At 42.8% G+C, this 15,477-nt stretch overlaps 1 protein-coding gene across 1 annotated transcript in view; it reads left to right on the forward strand.

Moving 5' to 3' along the window:
* The window catches only part of HAO1 (hydroxyacid oxidase 1), a 51,435-nt gene extending 38,477 nt beyond the window's left edge, over window positions 1–12,958 (forward strand). The window contains exons 4-8 of the mRNA XM_032780334.2: window positions 134–309; window positions 3,227–3,318; window positions 8,608–8,766; window positions 8,984–9,053; window positions 12,750–12,958. Coding sequence (XP_032636225.1) covers window positions 134–309; window positions 3,227–3,318; window positions 8,608–8,766; window positions 8,984–9,053; window positions 12,750–12,820 — 568 coding nt within the window. The 3' untranslated portion in view covers window positions 12,821–12,958. The remainder of the gene's footprint in view (window positions 1–133; window positions 310–3,226; window positions 3,319–8,607; window positions 8,767–8,983; window positions 9,054–12,749) is intronic.
* Window positions 12,959–15,477: the final 2,519 nt, after the last annotated feature.

Consider the following 15,477-nt stretch of genomic DNA (forward strand, 5'->3'; position numbering starts at 1 on the left):
ATGAGCCCCCGATTTTGCCATGAGATCTGTACCAGTGAAGGGATCCGCTGGCATGGAACTTATTGCAGGGTGAATGTGGGTTTTTAAATTTTTTTTTTCAGTGTAATTTTCTTTTGTTTCTGTGTAACGTTAGAATGAAAAATTTCAACACCCACGATTTGGAATTTTCCTCCGAGAAAGGCTACGGCGAAAATAGCGGACTGGCTGTTTATGTAGCCCAAGCGATTGATCCGTCCATCAAGTGGGAGGATATTAAATGGCTCAGAGGACTGACATCTCTGCCGATCGTCGCTAAAGGAATTCTCCGAGGTTTGTAGCAGCGAAGGATCTGCAACAGGCTCTCATGAGGCTTCCTTTATTTAAATCCAGTACTGATAGAAATAAACACTTTTATGTTGCTTTATCGGCACAGATTTTTCTGTAGGATGAATGTATAAACATAGAATAGACATAGAGAGTGCACGATTTTCCTTTATCTTTTAAAAAATATTCTTATAACATAGGCCACCATAACTTTAAGCAAATGCTGAAACCTCCTGGATTTTAATGGGGATTTACATGCATGTTTCAATGATTTTCTGAATAGGGAGGAGTTGCCTAACTGGAGCCTAAACCAGTTGAAACAAACGGTTTCTTCTTCCTAACTGGGGGCTGGATTGGGAAGTGCTAATTGTCTTTCTGTGCCAACCAGTTCAACAGGAGTTGAAGGGCATTCTCTCTGCCTTTCTTTCTCATGTAAACTCTTCTACAGCATGCCTCGTTGTGCTATGGGAGTCTCTCCCAATGTTATGAAGCATATGCATAGATGTATATTGCTCTCTCTTTTCCTCCTGATCAGCAGAGGCTGGACATCATTATTTTTCTGGTTGTGGGAAGGCTAGGGCAAAGATGTGGGTTTTGTAGTAGGCACTGAAGGCATTGTCAGAGGTCTGTGGTCATCCTGGCCAGGAAATGCTCATCGCCTTCAATGATTGGGCCCTAGGAGAGTGCGAGCTAACAAAAATTATATCCTGCTTCTTCAGCACACAATGCATGGGTTTTATGGGCTTCTGACGTCAGTGCAGTTACAGAGATGTAACCTGGGTAATGGCAGAGAATTAGCATCAAGCCTGGCTGCCGTGCATAGTTACAGACCCATCTCACCACTACTATTAAGCATTTACATGGTATAGAATTTTGTGGACCTAATTCTGATCTCACCTGTGCTGGTGTAAAGTGGGTGCAGCTTCCTGGAAACCAATGGAATTAGACCAGTGTCAGTGATGTCAGAACCAGGACCTTAGGTTGCTACTCCTCACGTTACTCTTGCAATGAGATGAAGAGGACTTGGTTGTGTTTTTGCTCACACAGGTTTCTGATCACCATAACTCTGCTGACCTCATTATAGTAATTCCTGATTAAGTAATTAATTGAATCAAGCATGGAGATGTGGCTAGCCCAAGGTCTCATGGCAAGCCAGTCACAGAACCAGGAATTAGCATTCAGTACTTCCCTGTTCTGAGTGCTGTTCCGGGTGCTCTAAATCACACTGCTTTCCCGAGAGACCACCACCACCTGCAAACAAATCAGTGATGTCTATGGGACCCTTCACCTGAGCTCTCTTCACATACTGCTCTGCAGACTGGACAGACAAAGGTTGGCTTTGACTTATTAACTGTTGCAGTGGCACTTAGGAACGTCATTCATGGGGCAGAATCCCACTGTGGTAGGTGCTGCACTCACCCCCCAAGGGTTGTTTTCTGTAGAAATCAAGTTTGTATTGCTTTGTGCATATCCCGTACACTGTTCTGCCTAATGTCAGAGATTCTCACAGCTCATTTACATGCATAAGGGAAGGGTCATTGTCCTGTGCACTTGGAGTCAGGATACTTGGTTTCAGTTCCTGACTCAGCCCCTGTCTTGGTATTTGGGTAAGTTGTTTGACTGCTTATGCGGTGAACCCATCTATAAAATGTGAACAGTAATGTTTCAACGTCCCAAGGATGCTGTGGGACATAATTAGCATGTGGAAAGGACTTTGAGATCCCATTAAAAGGTTTTTTAGTTTGTGTGTGTGTGTGCGTGCTTAGATACTATGGTAGTGGGCACCATGGAAGTGCTATAAATAGTTCTACATGTTTACCTACTTTAATATGTCAAACTCAGTATGATTTTATCTGTAGTACTTATAAAGCCCCCCAGTGCCATAGGAGCTGAGCACGTCACAGTCTTCACTATATTTATGCTCACAACAGCCCTGTGGAGTAGGAAAGTGCTATTATCCCCATTGTACAGATAGGAGGATTGAGGCACAGAGAAGCGTTGGGTAAAATGGTCAGAAGTATTCATGTGACTTAGATACCTAAGTGCCTGTGTCACTTAGTTGCTGAGTCCTATTGACTTCTGATGAGACTTAGGGTCCTAAATCCCATTATCAAAAATGACTTAGGCACTTAGAAGGCTTGGTCATTTAGGGTCATATTTTCAAAAACGCCAGAGTGACTTGACCAAGGTCACTCAGTCTGAGCCAGAGCAAAGACTGGAATTCTAAGTCTTAGACTATGGCCCTAACCATTACACCATCCTCCCTCTGACTAAGTTCTAGATGACCCTCATTTTCCATTTTAACTGACATTCTCAAATCAATAAAATATGCCATTTTCCATAATTGTATAAGCATTCATATGTTGGCATTAATTTTGAGTGAATCTGAAATCAGCTATGACAGGAAACGGGAACAAATGGATGTATTCTACCCATGGCACGTACAGACTCAAGTTCAGCTCTGAGTTACACCCTGCATGTGTAGAAGTGAGAACGGGACTTTTTTTGTTTCTTTCTGACTCTTCTGTAATCAGTCAAAAGGCAACTGAACATAGTCAAGTGATTACACACTGTAATGATATTAATAATTTCAGACTACAGTAAAACACACAGCAGCAGGATTGTCTTAAGGATGATAAATTGCAGATCAGTGTGATGAAAGTACATGCCAGCCACCAGAAGAGATGTATAACTGCCTACTCAGAGCTACTTATCTCCTCCAATGTTCTGAGTAATACGAATGGGGCTAACTTTAATTCTGGCCAGGCCACAATTTATGGACATAACTATCTGCAGGCTGGTGCAAGGCCCAGCTATTAGGAGACAGAGCACTGGGTAGATTCTCATTAACAGAATATTTTTACAGTTGCTGTCATTGCTACATGGACAGCCCTAATTAACTGCTGACTTTTGTTTCTTGCAGCTGATGATGCTAGAGAAGCTGTGAAGCACGGTGTAAATGGGATCCTGGTGTCAAACCATGGTGCACGCCAACTGGATGGTGTGCCAGCAACTGTGAGTATTGGTGAAAGCACTTAGGAATGGCACTTGAGAATCTGTTTAGTAACTTTAATTGCATCTACAGCTGCTTGCTAACTTGTTCTCTCTCTCCCTCTGCCTCACCACCCCCCTGCTCCTGCCCTGCCCCTTTTAAGTTGCACATGTGGTTACTGGAGAGGAAACATGTAAACATGTGCTATATTTTTTTAAGGTCCAATGGGCTGTTTCTTTCAAGGTCCCTTAGAATTTCACAGCATCCATGTAGGCACTCGTAGCCTCTTACTGGTGTGTGTGAGGGCAGCCTGTGGATTTCTTTCTTCTGAGAAATCAAACCAAAAGCTACAGAAGAATTAACATGTGGGCTGTTGCCTCTGGGAACCTGGGCAGCCTGCCCTGGCTGCAGGGCTCAGGAAAGCAATCCAAAGGAGTGGTTTCAGGTTAGCTCATTTAAGAGCCCAATAAAAGGAGAAAAGTAGTCCTTGCTGCTTGGCATGCCATGGTTAATTCAAACCTTTAACTGCACTGGGAGGCGCAAGTGGGTACGTGTCTTCTGACACATTGAAACAATGTCTTACCCCATGCTACCTGATGGCAATACAACACAGTGGAATGTGGAATAAATAATATAGCAGGAGGCCAGAGGTCATAGCTAAAGAATTTGTTGAATGGATTAGCCAGGGTGAGAAGCCAACTATAGCTGAATTAACTCTGATATCTCCATTTTACTGTGAACAGAAAGTCTGCATTTGTTTAGGGGGTTGAGCCTTAGTGAACTCCTTCCCACTCCCATCTGTCTCTGTTCCCTCTGATGTCCATGAGCCCACAGGCTTTGGTGATCATCCACTTACACTAAGAATGATAGGGCCCAGCAACTTCTGTACCGTTACCTTCTCCTAGCCATACCAGTTAAGGATAGAGGCCTGGAATTCTGAGGATTTTATGCTAATTAGGCAATATTCTAACATGCAGATTTGAATATGCATTTCCTTATTTGAATAAACCTTCCTACTACCAAATCTATCAAAGGTCTCCTGCTCATCACACCTAGCTTTCCTCTCCTTGGAGTTTCTCTACCATTTTCCCCTTCCTTTCTAGTTTTCCCCATTCACCCTCTCTCTGGCTCCTTGCTGCCTGAGATTCCTGAACTCCTGAGAGACCGTGTGACAAGCAGGAGATTTAGATGGATGCTCAGGTGGGTGGGAGAGGTTGCCTAAAATCAAGTCTTATAGGAAACCAGGAGTCTTATAGAACTGGATGAAAATGGGAAAAAGAATTTGCAAAAAAATTTCAAACTTGGATCAATGCAACAAAATTTGTTCCCGCTTCACCCCCCCTTCAAAAAAAATTATGGAATATTATTTCAAAGTTTTCTGAATTTTAAAAATTTAGAAATTCTTAGTATTTGTTTCCATTTTTCTCCCCACCCATCTCTTTTACCACCTAGTGCAATAAGCTGAAAAAATCATGCCCAGACTTGTCCCCCCGGCTTTTCCTTTTGATATACTAAAACTTTTCAAAACCTACTGAAAGGCTACAAGGCAGCAAAAGGAGAAATGAAAATTCCAAAGTCTGACACTTTGACTTTTCACTGCTTCTCCAACTTTGGAAACCTTGCAGAGTCATTGAGGCTGGGTCTACCCTACCACTTACTTTAGTGTAATTTATGTCACTCAGGGGTGTGAATAAGCCGCCCTTTGAGTGACGTAGTTATGCCTACCTGAGCACTGGTATGGACAGTGCTCTGGCAGAGGTGTATTTATTATGCCCATGGGAGAGCTCTCTCCTGTCAACATAGAGTGTCTTCGCCAGACATGGTACAACGGTGCAGCTGCATTCTAGTGTAAACTAGCCCTTCATGTTTCATTTTTCCTTTTGCTGCTCTATAACTTTGTAACTGTGAAAAGATAGTGAGTACAGTAAAAAAGAAAAGATGTTTACCTGTTTACCATACAACTAGTAATCAGCCATGCTTTTGCATTCAGTGGCAGAGAAGAGTAATTGGGGAAATTGTTGCTTTTGATGAAAAACTGGAAAGCTTGATAAAAATGTTTTCACAGTGGCTCTCTGTTCTGAAGCACAAGCTGTTTTTCACTGAAAAACTTTTTGAATGAAAAATTTCCAGGATTTGTGTTAGAACATCCCTTCCTTCCCTTAGAACTCTTTGATCTCTTCCTTCCTTCCTCTCTGGGGGGCCTGCCAATTCCCACCATTAACCCTCCTCCCCAGATCCTGTTGGTGTTACACAAATGACCTTTTTCTAGTTTTTCAGAAGAAACCTTATCTTAGCTTTCTATTCTAGCTATGATCACACGTATTTCCTAAATGTTACACAAAGCAAGGAGTCAGCCTCTGATTGGCCCTAGCTTGGCCATGTGTCTCAGGCAGACCAAGGACTACTGATGGCAGGGTGGGAGGAGGAGGATTGGGAGAAGGCAGCTGTGCAGTGATACTTACCCTGGGAGAATGTAAATATGTCAGCTGGCAACTTGGCTCAGTTTTTAATTGTAATGTAGCGGTCAAAATTCTACCCTCAGGTCTTTCAGTTCTCAGATGTTCTCTGAATACTAGTGTGGCTCTCCCATTAAATCGCTAGGAGACTTGCCCCTGTGGGGAGACAAGAACGTGCTTTGCAATAAGTCACATGAACAGAATTTAGAGCTTATTCCTTCCAGCTAACTTCTGTAATTAGATCAGAGTCAACAACAGGAAAGTGTTTGTATGAACATTTGTTTGCATTCAAAATGAAATTTAACTGTGATCATGACTTTTGAATATTTGCTTTCTGCAAACATTCACTCGGTCTGGCTTTACCACCTTGAATGTTTGCAGAAAGCAAATGTCGAATGATGTACTTGATTGTAAAATTCCAAATCTACATGGCATCAGGCAGCACTTAAGACCCTCAACTGGGGAAGTAACCATATAACTTGTGTTTACTAACCAATGCTGCACGGACTCTGAAGTTTAAATATAAAAGAGAATTTGTAGTGAACTATCACTAAAATCTTCAAGAGTGCCTTACAGACTTTTAAGTCAAAGTCCCATTTTCAAAAGGGACCTAGATCAAGATTTTAAATGCGTCCAGTGATTTTTTGGTAGCCTCATTTTTCAGGTAGCCAATTTAAGACACCAAAAAAGGGCCTGATTTTCAGAGGGTAAATGCTCAGCCCTTTCTGAAAATGAGGTCTCTTTTTAGGTGGCTGAAGCTGAGCACCCACAAAATGAGGCACATCTGAAAATCTCCTTGCTCACTTCTGAAAATGGGACTCCTAAGTCACTTGGGCATTTCTGAAAATTTTACTCTGTATATGAGAGCTATTCTGAAATGAACCATTCATGAAGGAATTAACAAATTATTTTGAATAATAAGGAAATTCAAGAATGTTGACATCTACTCACATTTTGCCAACTGAAATAGAGAAAAAATTAAACTGAAAAATGTATTTGTTACAAATTATTTGCTTGTAATAAGTTAGCTTGGAGGAGAAGAAACCATTAAGTTATGTGTTTTGAATATTCTGGTCTGTTCACTGGATTTTATATTGCAACAGTGGGGTATATTTATAATACATTTTTCATAATATCCTTTTGTACCAGATCATAAAGTGTTTCTATTTCTGCATCATAATCACATGTTTTAATTTGATGGGTTTTTGAAATCTGAGTTGAACCCAAACTGGTTAATATTTCCTAATGCCTAATTACACATTGAGGAAATTGATGCAAACCATAATTAAAACATCTTACTTTAGTAATGACATTCCTTGTATGGTGATGGAGTTTGCTTGGATGTAGAAAGAGGGTGATATTTTGATCCTTTAAAAGGAAAAGTAGTTACATCCCTGTCTGAAAAGAGGTGAATTTGGAGCCCAGCTTACCTTCCTAGAGCACAATGTTGTCAGCCTCTTTAGCACTTTGCTTCGAATCTAATTTCTCTCCTGCTTTGCTGAGATAGTACAAAGTTAGGCATGACAGGAAGGGTGGTCCTGTAATTACAGTAGGAGTCTGGGACTCGAGGCATCTTGTGTGACCGTGGGCAAAATACTTAGTCTGGCTCTGCCTCAGTTCCTTGTTTGTAAAATAGGAATAATCCCCCTTTCTTTTTTCCATCCTTTCCCATGGCTAGTTCTATAGTAAGTTGAGTTGGACGGAAAGTGAATTATTCTCTCTCTCTCTGCCACCCCCGCAAAAAAAAATTAGACAAAACCATTTTTTTAAAATTGTATTATTTCAGGTTTTAGTTGAAACACTGAAAATGTTTTGTTTGTCAGTGAATGCAGACATTTTCCTTACAAAAATGGAAAATCAATCACAAAAATGTGTTCATTAAAAAAGTCATTTTCACTGGTAAAAATGCTTTGATGGAAAATTTTCTACCAACTTGAACAGTAAATTCTTCAGGGCAAGGGCTGTCTCTTGCTATGTGTATGTACAGAGCCTGGCAGAATGGGATCCCAGTCTCTGATGGGCCATAACCAGGGGTGGCTCTAGACATTTCGCCACCCCAAGCACGGTGTCATGCCGCGGGTGGCGCTCTGCCGCTCGCCGGTCTCGCGGCTTCGGTGGACCTCCCGCAGGCATCCACCGAAGCCTCGGGACCAGCGGACCCTCCACAGGCATGCTGCTGAAGGCACCCTGCCTGCCACCTTCCCGGCGACTGGTAGAGCGCCCCTTGCGGCATGCTGCCCTAAACATGTGCTTGGCGTGCTGAGGCCTGGAGCGGTCAATGGCCATAACCACAGGAAACATGCGTATGTAGCCATTGTGATTGTGCATGTAAAACAGGATCTTTATTCATGTCTACTAGCACAATTAGAGAGACAAGGTAGGGGAGGTAATATCTTTTATTGGACCATCTTGTGATGGTGAGAAAGACAAGCTTTCAAATGTGCACAGAGCTCTTCTTCAAGTCTGGTGTATCAGGTTCATCGTGACTGGTCACCGGACTTGGTCCATCTCATACTGCCCTGGGCTAAGAGAAAAATGAGTTTAATTTGGTTCTAGGTTTCATGAAAGGTGTATACAGCTCTAACCAGGACCTTGCTTTTATATGTCACGAGAAAGACAGCATCTCCAACAAAGTGTCCCCTAGCACTGCACTGGATCAGTACTAACCTCTGCTTACTAGTGTGATTAGTCACTTCCATATTTGTACACACAACTGCATTATTTGTGCACATACATTAGGCACACAATTCAGGCTTATCTTCATTAAAAACTGGTTCCTCCATGTGGCAGTTGGCTTAAAAATTCAGTAGTGTCACAAGTGACTGAATTGCTACTGTCCTGTTCTTGCTTTCCTAGATTGATGTCTTGCCGGAAATTGTTGAGGCTGTGGAAGGGAAGGTGGAGGTGTTCCTGGATGGTGGAGTGAGAAAAGGCACAGATGTTCTCAAGGCATTAGCTCTTGGTGCCACAGTGGTGTTCATTGGAAGACCTATCATCTGGGGGTTGGCTTATCAGGTAATTCATCAAAGGCTGCAGTCCAAATTTTGACTATTAGACTAGCCTTTTAGACATGCACTAACATTCAAAAAGTATTACCAGGGACTGTTGTGGGTACAAACTCAAGCCTGTGAAATTTATGAAATGCCAGAATTAAGATTGTTCATGAAACCTTAATTCAGCCCTCTGGTGCGTATATATGTTGAACTACAGTATATTGTCTTCAATCTATTAGGGTGAAGAAGGGGCAAAAGAAGTTCTCCAGATGCTGAAGGAAGAATTCCAGCTAGCAATGGCACTTTCTGGTGAGACGCTAGCTTCCTTTCCATAGTCACAATCCTTCCCTGTATGCTGTAATTGAAAGTATTATTTGCAGTTCAGATAGACTAACCTGTGCTAGATTTAATCTAGCGAGTGAGGCTGAAATACCTGTGAAGATGTGGCAGCACAGTCTTCAGTGCAGGTTGTACAAGCCCACTTGGGTACCCAGTCAGGGAGGAACTGTGCTGGGGATCTGTGGCACCATGTCTTCACGGCTGTTTTTAGTGGCACTAGCTAGATCAAAGCTATCATGGATATGCTGCACCCACCCTGCTGACTGCAGCGTAGACCCAGCCGCTGTCTCACATTTGTATAACACCTTTCATCTCAAAGGATCCCCAACTGTGGACGAAATCCGTCCCTTTGTTTCCATGTGACAGAGAGTGGAGGGAAATAACACTCAGACACTCTTGTTCTCAGTGCTGTAACATGGCAGGTATGCCATACCTGGCCCAGTTTGGGCATCATGGGCCCCAGGAAGTGGACACCACCTACTGGTTTGGGGACATGGTCACATCCATGGCTATTCTCTGCATGTGCAGTAGTTAAAGGTGCACAGTGCCTCTTTTTAAAGCCCCTCTGGCTGCCCTAAGTCATCCTGGTCTCAGCAAGCAGAATTACTCTGGGACAGTAAGTACTCTTTCTGCCTCCTTCCCCACCCATGGCTGTGCTGAGATTGCCCTAGGACATGATAACAATTTTCAAGTATATAAAAGGTTGGTACAAGGAGGAGGGAGAAAAATTGTTCTTGTTAATCTTTGAGGCTAGCACGAGAAACAATGGGCTTAAACTGCAGCAAGAGCAGTTTAGGTTGGACATTAGGAAAAACTTCCTAACTGTCAGGGTGGTTAAGCACTGGAATAAATTGCCTACGGCGGTTGTGGAATCTCCATTATTGGAGGTTTTAAGAGGAGGTTAGACAAACACCTGTCAGGAATGGGCTAGTTATTATGTAGTCCTGGCTTGAGTGCTGAGGACTGGACCTATTGAGGTCTCTTCCAGTCCTACATTTCTGTGATTCTATAACACAGATACATTTTCTAATAATTGTTATAAAATCATTAAAAAACCATAGAAAATGTTTAATTTCTCTAAGACATTTTTATATGGGGAATGGGGACGATTTTGTCCTATGGTATTACTTACCCCCCTTCCACCCAGCTCCTTCTAGGATGGAAGACACAATGTTTAACACTACATGACAGTTGGGAGCAGGATGGGAAGCAGCATCCCATATCCTAGTGGAACAGCAAGGGGAGACTGAAGTAGAATGAATATTGAAAGTGGAAATGGGAATTTGGGCAGAATATTGGGGTTCATGCCTCTGTATTTGCAAAAAGCACCAAGTGATCTCTAATGCTTCTAGTGTTAGTGAGGGGTAGAGCCATCTGACAGTCGCTAGGTTCAGTTTGCAGAAGCCAACAGCAAAGGTGGGTCTCTTTTTTTTTTTTTTTCCCCCAGCAATGGGCTTGAGCTGCAACATTTGGATCCTGATCTACATTTTGAAATCCCAGAGGGGATTAGTGTGGGGGACCAGCTTGACCCAGTATTGAGATATGGGACCCTGATGAAACTCAGAGCTGTCTCCCAGTTCTGTGGTGTTTAGATCCAGGGCTTTGGTTTGGGCTGATGCATTTTCACCCCCGGTTTCAGGTTCAAAGGGGAACGTGGCAGAAAATGCTACGTCTCCCATATTTTCTTCTTGAAACCATGTGCAGGGTCCACCTTCTTCAGAACATGCTCTCCTCCCAGCAGGCCCCGGCTCTGTTTCTTTGTAGATGCTGTCTTTGGGGGATCCTTCTGGCCTGGAGTCTCCTCCAACTCTAGCATGATCAGAGGGAAGAAGGTTGGACCCTTTCCCCACTCCACATCTTCAGGGATGGCCGACAGCTTTGTTCTCCCATCTTCCTCCTTCAAGTGGACTGTGAAAGCAAACTCACTACTTGCAGTACACCAGTAAGGGATCAGTTCCCTTCAACTCCACCCCAGCTCTGCAGCAATGAGCCCTGGAAGGGTACTTTGGGTCCTACTGCTCTCAGAGCCTGATGCCAAGTCCAGTGAAGTCAATAGAAAGATTTCTGTTGACTGCAGTAGCCATTGGATCTAGCCATTTCATAGGGACAGTCCTGATTTTTGGGTCTTTTTCTTATATAGGCTCCTATTACCCCCCACCCCCATCCCGATTTTTCACATTTGCTGTCTGGTCACCCTGTTTCGATTAGGTCCATAATGGCTGGTCTCTGGACTTGGCACATCCCATACTGCACTGTGCTAATAGAAAAATGAGTTTAATCTGGTTCCAGGTTCCATTATGAAAGGTGCGTACAGCCTTAACCTCGCTTTTATGTTTCATGAGGAAGACGCCACCTCCAGTGAATCATCCCCTAGCACTGCACTGGATCAGCACTAACATACTGAAACACCAGCACCGCTGCAGGTTTCTTTGTCACATAGAGAAGCCTTTAGCTAAACTTGTTAGCTTGTAACTATCACAGCAGAATATAGTTTAATAAAAATCTTCCCTGTCATCAGCTTTTGTAGGTAATAAAAGTGGTCCAGTATCTAGCTCTTTTCAGCTGTTGGCGTCAAAGTGCTTTCCAAAGGAGACTAGTATCATTATCCCCATTTTTATGAATGAGGAAACTGAGGCACAGGGCAGGATGTGCCTTACTCAAGGTCACCCAGCAGGCCAGTGGCGGAGCCTGGAATTGAACTCCCATCTCCTGAGTCCCAGACCACTGTCCTATCCACTAAGCTATAAAAGTTAAGGAGCCTGCACTGAACTGTAAACTTAACACAGTTCTGTGTATTACAATTGTATTTATACACCCCAACAAAGACCCATTGCGCTCGGTGCTGCACATTCATATAGCAAAACAGTCTCCATCCTGAATAGTTCCATCTGTTAGTATTTATTATGTTTTTTACAATGATGCTTAGGGACCAGAGAGAACAGGACCCATGTGCTGGGCACTGCACAAATCTAGAATAAGAGTCCATGCCCTGCAGAATTTGCAATTTACATAGACAATGCCAGGAAAAGGAGTATAATTATCCCTGTTTTACAGATAGAGTACTGAGGCACAGAGAGAGTAAGTGGGACTACATAGTAATTTTTTCAGTGTTGGTAATTACCAATTAGCATACAACACCAGGGATGTGGTACATTATTCACGACTAGGCATCTGCAAATTGAGATTGGGTGTTTTTCTAAAAGGTAACTTGAGCTCAATTACAAATGATATGGCTCAATGTGGGAATCACAGGTGACATTTTCTAGCCTGTGTTATGTAAAGTGGTCAGATTACATCATCATAACGGTCCCTTCTGGAATTAAACTCTGAAAGTGCCATGCCTAAGGTGACGCAGGACATTTGTAGAAGATGACTTGAATGCTGTACCTATGCCTTAATCACAAGACTATTGTGGGGGAGGGATAGCTCAGCGGTTTGCACGTTGGTCTGCTAAACCCAGGGTTATGAGTTCAATGTTGAGCGGGCCAGTTGGGGATTAGCCCTGCTTTGAGCAGGGGGTTGGACTAGATGATGTCCTGAGGTCCCTTCCAACCCTAATAATCTATGATAACAGTCAAGGGTCATCTTTTGCTGGAAGACCAGATCCTGAATAATGCTGATTATTCTTCTAAGTATATTCACATACGTATATAATTTCTCTCCCAGGATGCCGGAGTGTGAAAGGGATTGATGCATCATTGGTACGAAGAACTTCCCCTGCCGTGTCCAAGATTTAGTACAAAAAAGTGTGGCTCTAGACAACGCCACCCTATTCACTGTGGCCAGGTTGTTCTGTTTGGGCCTCATCACGAAACCCTTACTTAGGAGAGTAGTCCTATTGGTTTATAGGGGGCTACTTCTGAAAGAAGTACATGGGCCAGGTTTTCCTCAGTGCTCAGTGAAAATCTGGCCCCTGGTGCGAAAAGGATGGCAAGAGTAGGCCCTAATTCTCTCCCAGTGCACACAATTGTAGTTGTTGTCCAGCTAACCAGAAACTGCTGACTTTTCAATATGTGTACAGATGTGAAGAACTTTTCTCAGATGTTAACATGCATGTCTGGAAGTAGCTTAGCTGTTAAAATGAAACTATAAACAGAAATGTTTTGATAGCAAACAACTACCAAAATATCAAAGTTTAAAGGATACCTCTTGTTCACTGTTTATAGAAGCTACACTTCAGATTGTTCAGATTAAATATTCCTTTCGTATCAACATGGCATTGTTTCCCCTAGCAACTACATCACTGTGTAAACAGCGTAGGCTGGGAGCTGTGTAAGTATCTTGGAGGCTTTTGAGATGCAAGGGGTTGTACAGCCAGTCTGGAGTTTGGAGGTTCACAGTCTTAACTGACACAAATCTCTTTGCACTTAGGTTATAATAACATATGAATACCGACCGTAAGCCGGATCCTCAGCTGGTATGAATCCATGTAGTCCTAGTGACTTGAACACCAGCTGGAGTTCTGCAATATTTTTACTTAAAAAAAAAAATTAACATTGGTTTAGATGATTTCTTGGACAAATTTCACTTCCCTGAAGTATAAATACTAAATAATAGTAATGATGCAGTAAATGCTGAGTATGACGTCAGCCACACATCTTAAAGCATTTCACACGAGGAGGGTATCTATCCATTATTCTACAAATGGGGAAACTGACATGCAGAAAGGTTATATGTAAACTGCTAAGAAAGTAAGTAAAATTGAATGTGTGTCCTCTTATTTCCATTGATGATGTATAAAGAAGGCCTGGACATGCGTTTCTGTTTTTTTGGCTTGATATTTAATTTAGGAATATTAGTGCTGACAAGCATTCATTTTGCTGGAGGTCCTCAAGGTTGTGAACTGGGAATTTTTACCCCTCAGAGAAAGCAGGAGGAGAGTGCTTAGATAATATGCCAATTCTCCAGCCTTGCAGCCATAAATTGGCTGACATTTCAGATAGGCATATAAATGGTACTCTGCAACCGTTGGGACAAATCATGTTCCATTTACCCAAGTCCCATTAAACTCAACGTGCCTTCTTGCGCGAGTAAGGAGAGAAGGATTTGACTCATCAAGGACTTTATCCAAAACCCATTGAAGTAAATGAAAATACTCCTGTTGACTTTAATGGCCTTTGGATTGGGCCCCCAAGAGGCTAATTCTTCCACCCCTTGCTTACATAAGTAGTCCTTTTTCAAATGACGAGTCCCATTGTTCATGTGAGGGCCATAGCTATTTATGGATAAGTGCAGAGTCCTGCACTTAGGATGGAAGAATCCCATGCACTGCGCTTACATAAGTAGTCCTTTTTCAAATGACGAGTCCCATTGTTCATGTGAGGGCCATAGCTATTTATGGATAAGTGCAGAGTCCTGCACTTAGGATGGAAGAATCCCATGCACTGCGCTTACATAAGTAGTCCTTTTTCAAATGACGAGTCCCATTGTTCATGTGAGGGCCATAGCTATTTATGGATAAGTGCAGAGTCCTGCACTTAGGATGGAAGAATCCCATGCACTGCGCTTACATAAGTAGTCCTTTTTCAAATGACGAGTCCCATTGTTCATGTGAGGGCCATAGCTATTTATGGATAAGTGCAGAGTCCTGCACTTAGGATGGAAGAATCCCATGCACTGCGCTTACATAAGTAGTCCTTTTTCAAATGACGAGTCCCATTGTTCATGTGAGGGCCATAGCTATTTATGGATAAGTGCAGAGTCCTGCACTTAGGATGGAAGAATCCCATGCACTGCGCTTACATAAGTAGTCCTTTTTCAAATGACGAGTCCCATTGTTCATGTGAGGGCCATAGCTATTTATGGATAAGTNGGATGGATCTAGACTGTTCTCAGTGGTAGCAGGTGACAGAACAAGGAGTAATGGTCTCAAGTTGCAGTGGGGGAGGTTTAGGTTGGATGTTAGGAAAACCTTTTTCACTAGGAGGGTGGTGAAGCACTGGAATGGGTTTTCTAGGAAGGTGGTGGAATCTCCTTCCTTAGAGGTTTTTAAGGTCAGGCTTAACAAAGCCCTGTCTGGGATGATTTAGTTGGGAATTGGTCCTGGTTTGAGCAGGGGGTTGTACTAGATGACCTCCTGAGGTCCCTTCCAACCCTAATATGCTATCATTCTATGATTCTATGGCTTGACCTTCCAAAGCTTTACTTTGTGTATTTCAATCAAATAAGAACTACTTGTGCACTTGAAGGATTGATAGCCCTTAGATCTAACACTGCCTGAGGCAGGTCCATAAGTAGTATTGACACTATTTGGTCTGAGGAAACTAAGACAAGGAACTTGGTCCTGTATGCCTCGAGCAAACTACACTTCTCAGGAGATGGGAATGGGAATTTTGCCTGGGTACAAAATATGGGAATGGGCACAGCAGTGTTAAGTGACCTCCCCCAATCCATA

The sequence above is a fragment of the Chelonoidis abingdonii genome, chromosome 3 (assembly GCF_003597395.2).
Source record: "Chelonoidis abingdonii isolate Lonesome George chromosome 3, CheloAbing_2.0, whole genome shotgun sequence".
NCBI classification, from domain to species: Eukaryota; Metazoa; Chordata; order Testudines; family Testudinidae; genus Chelonoidis; species Chelonoidis abingdonii.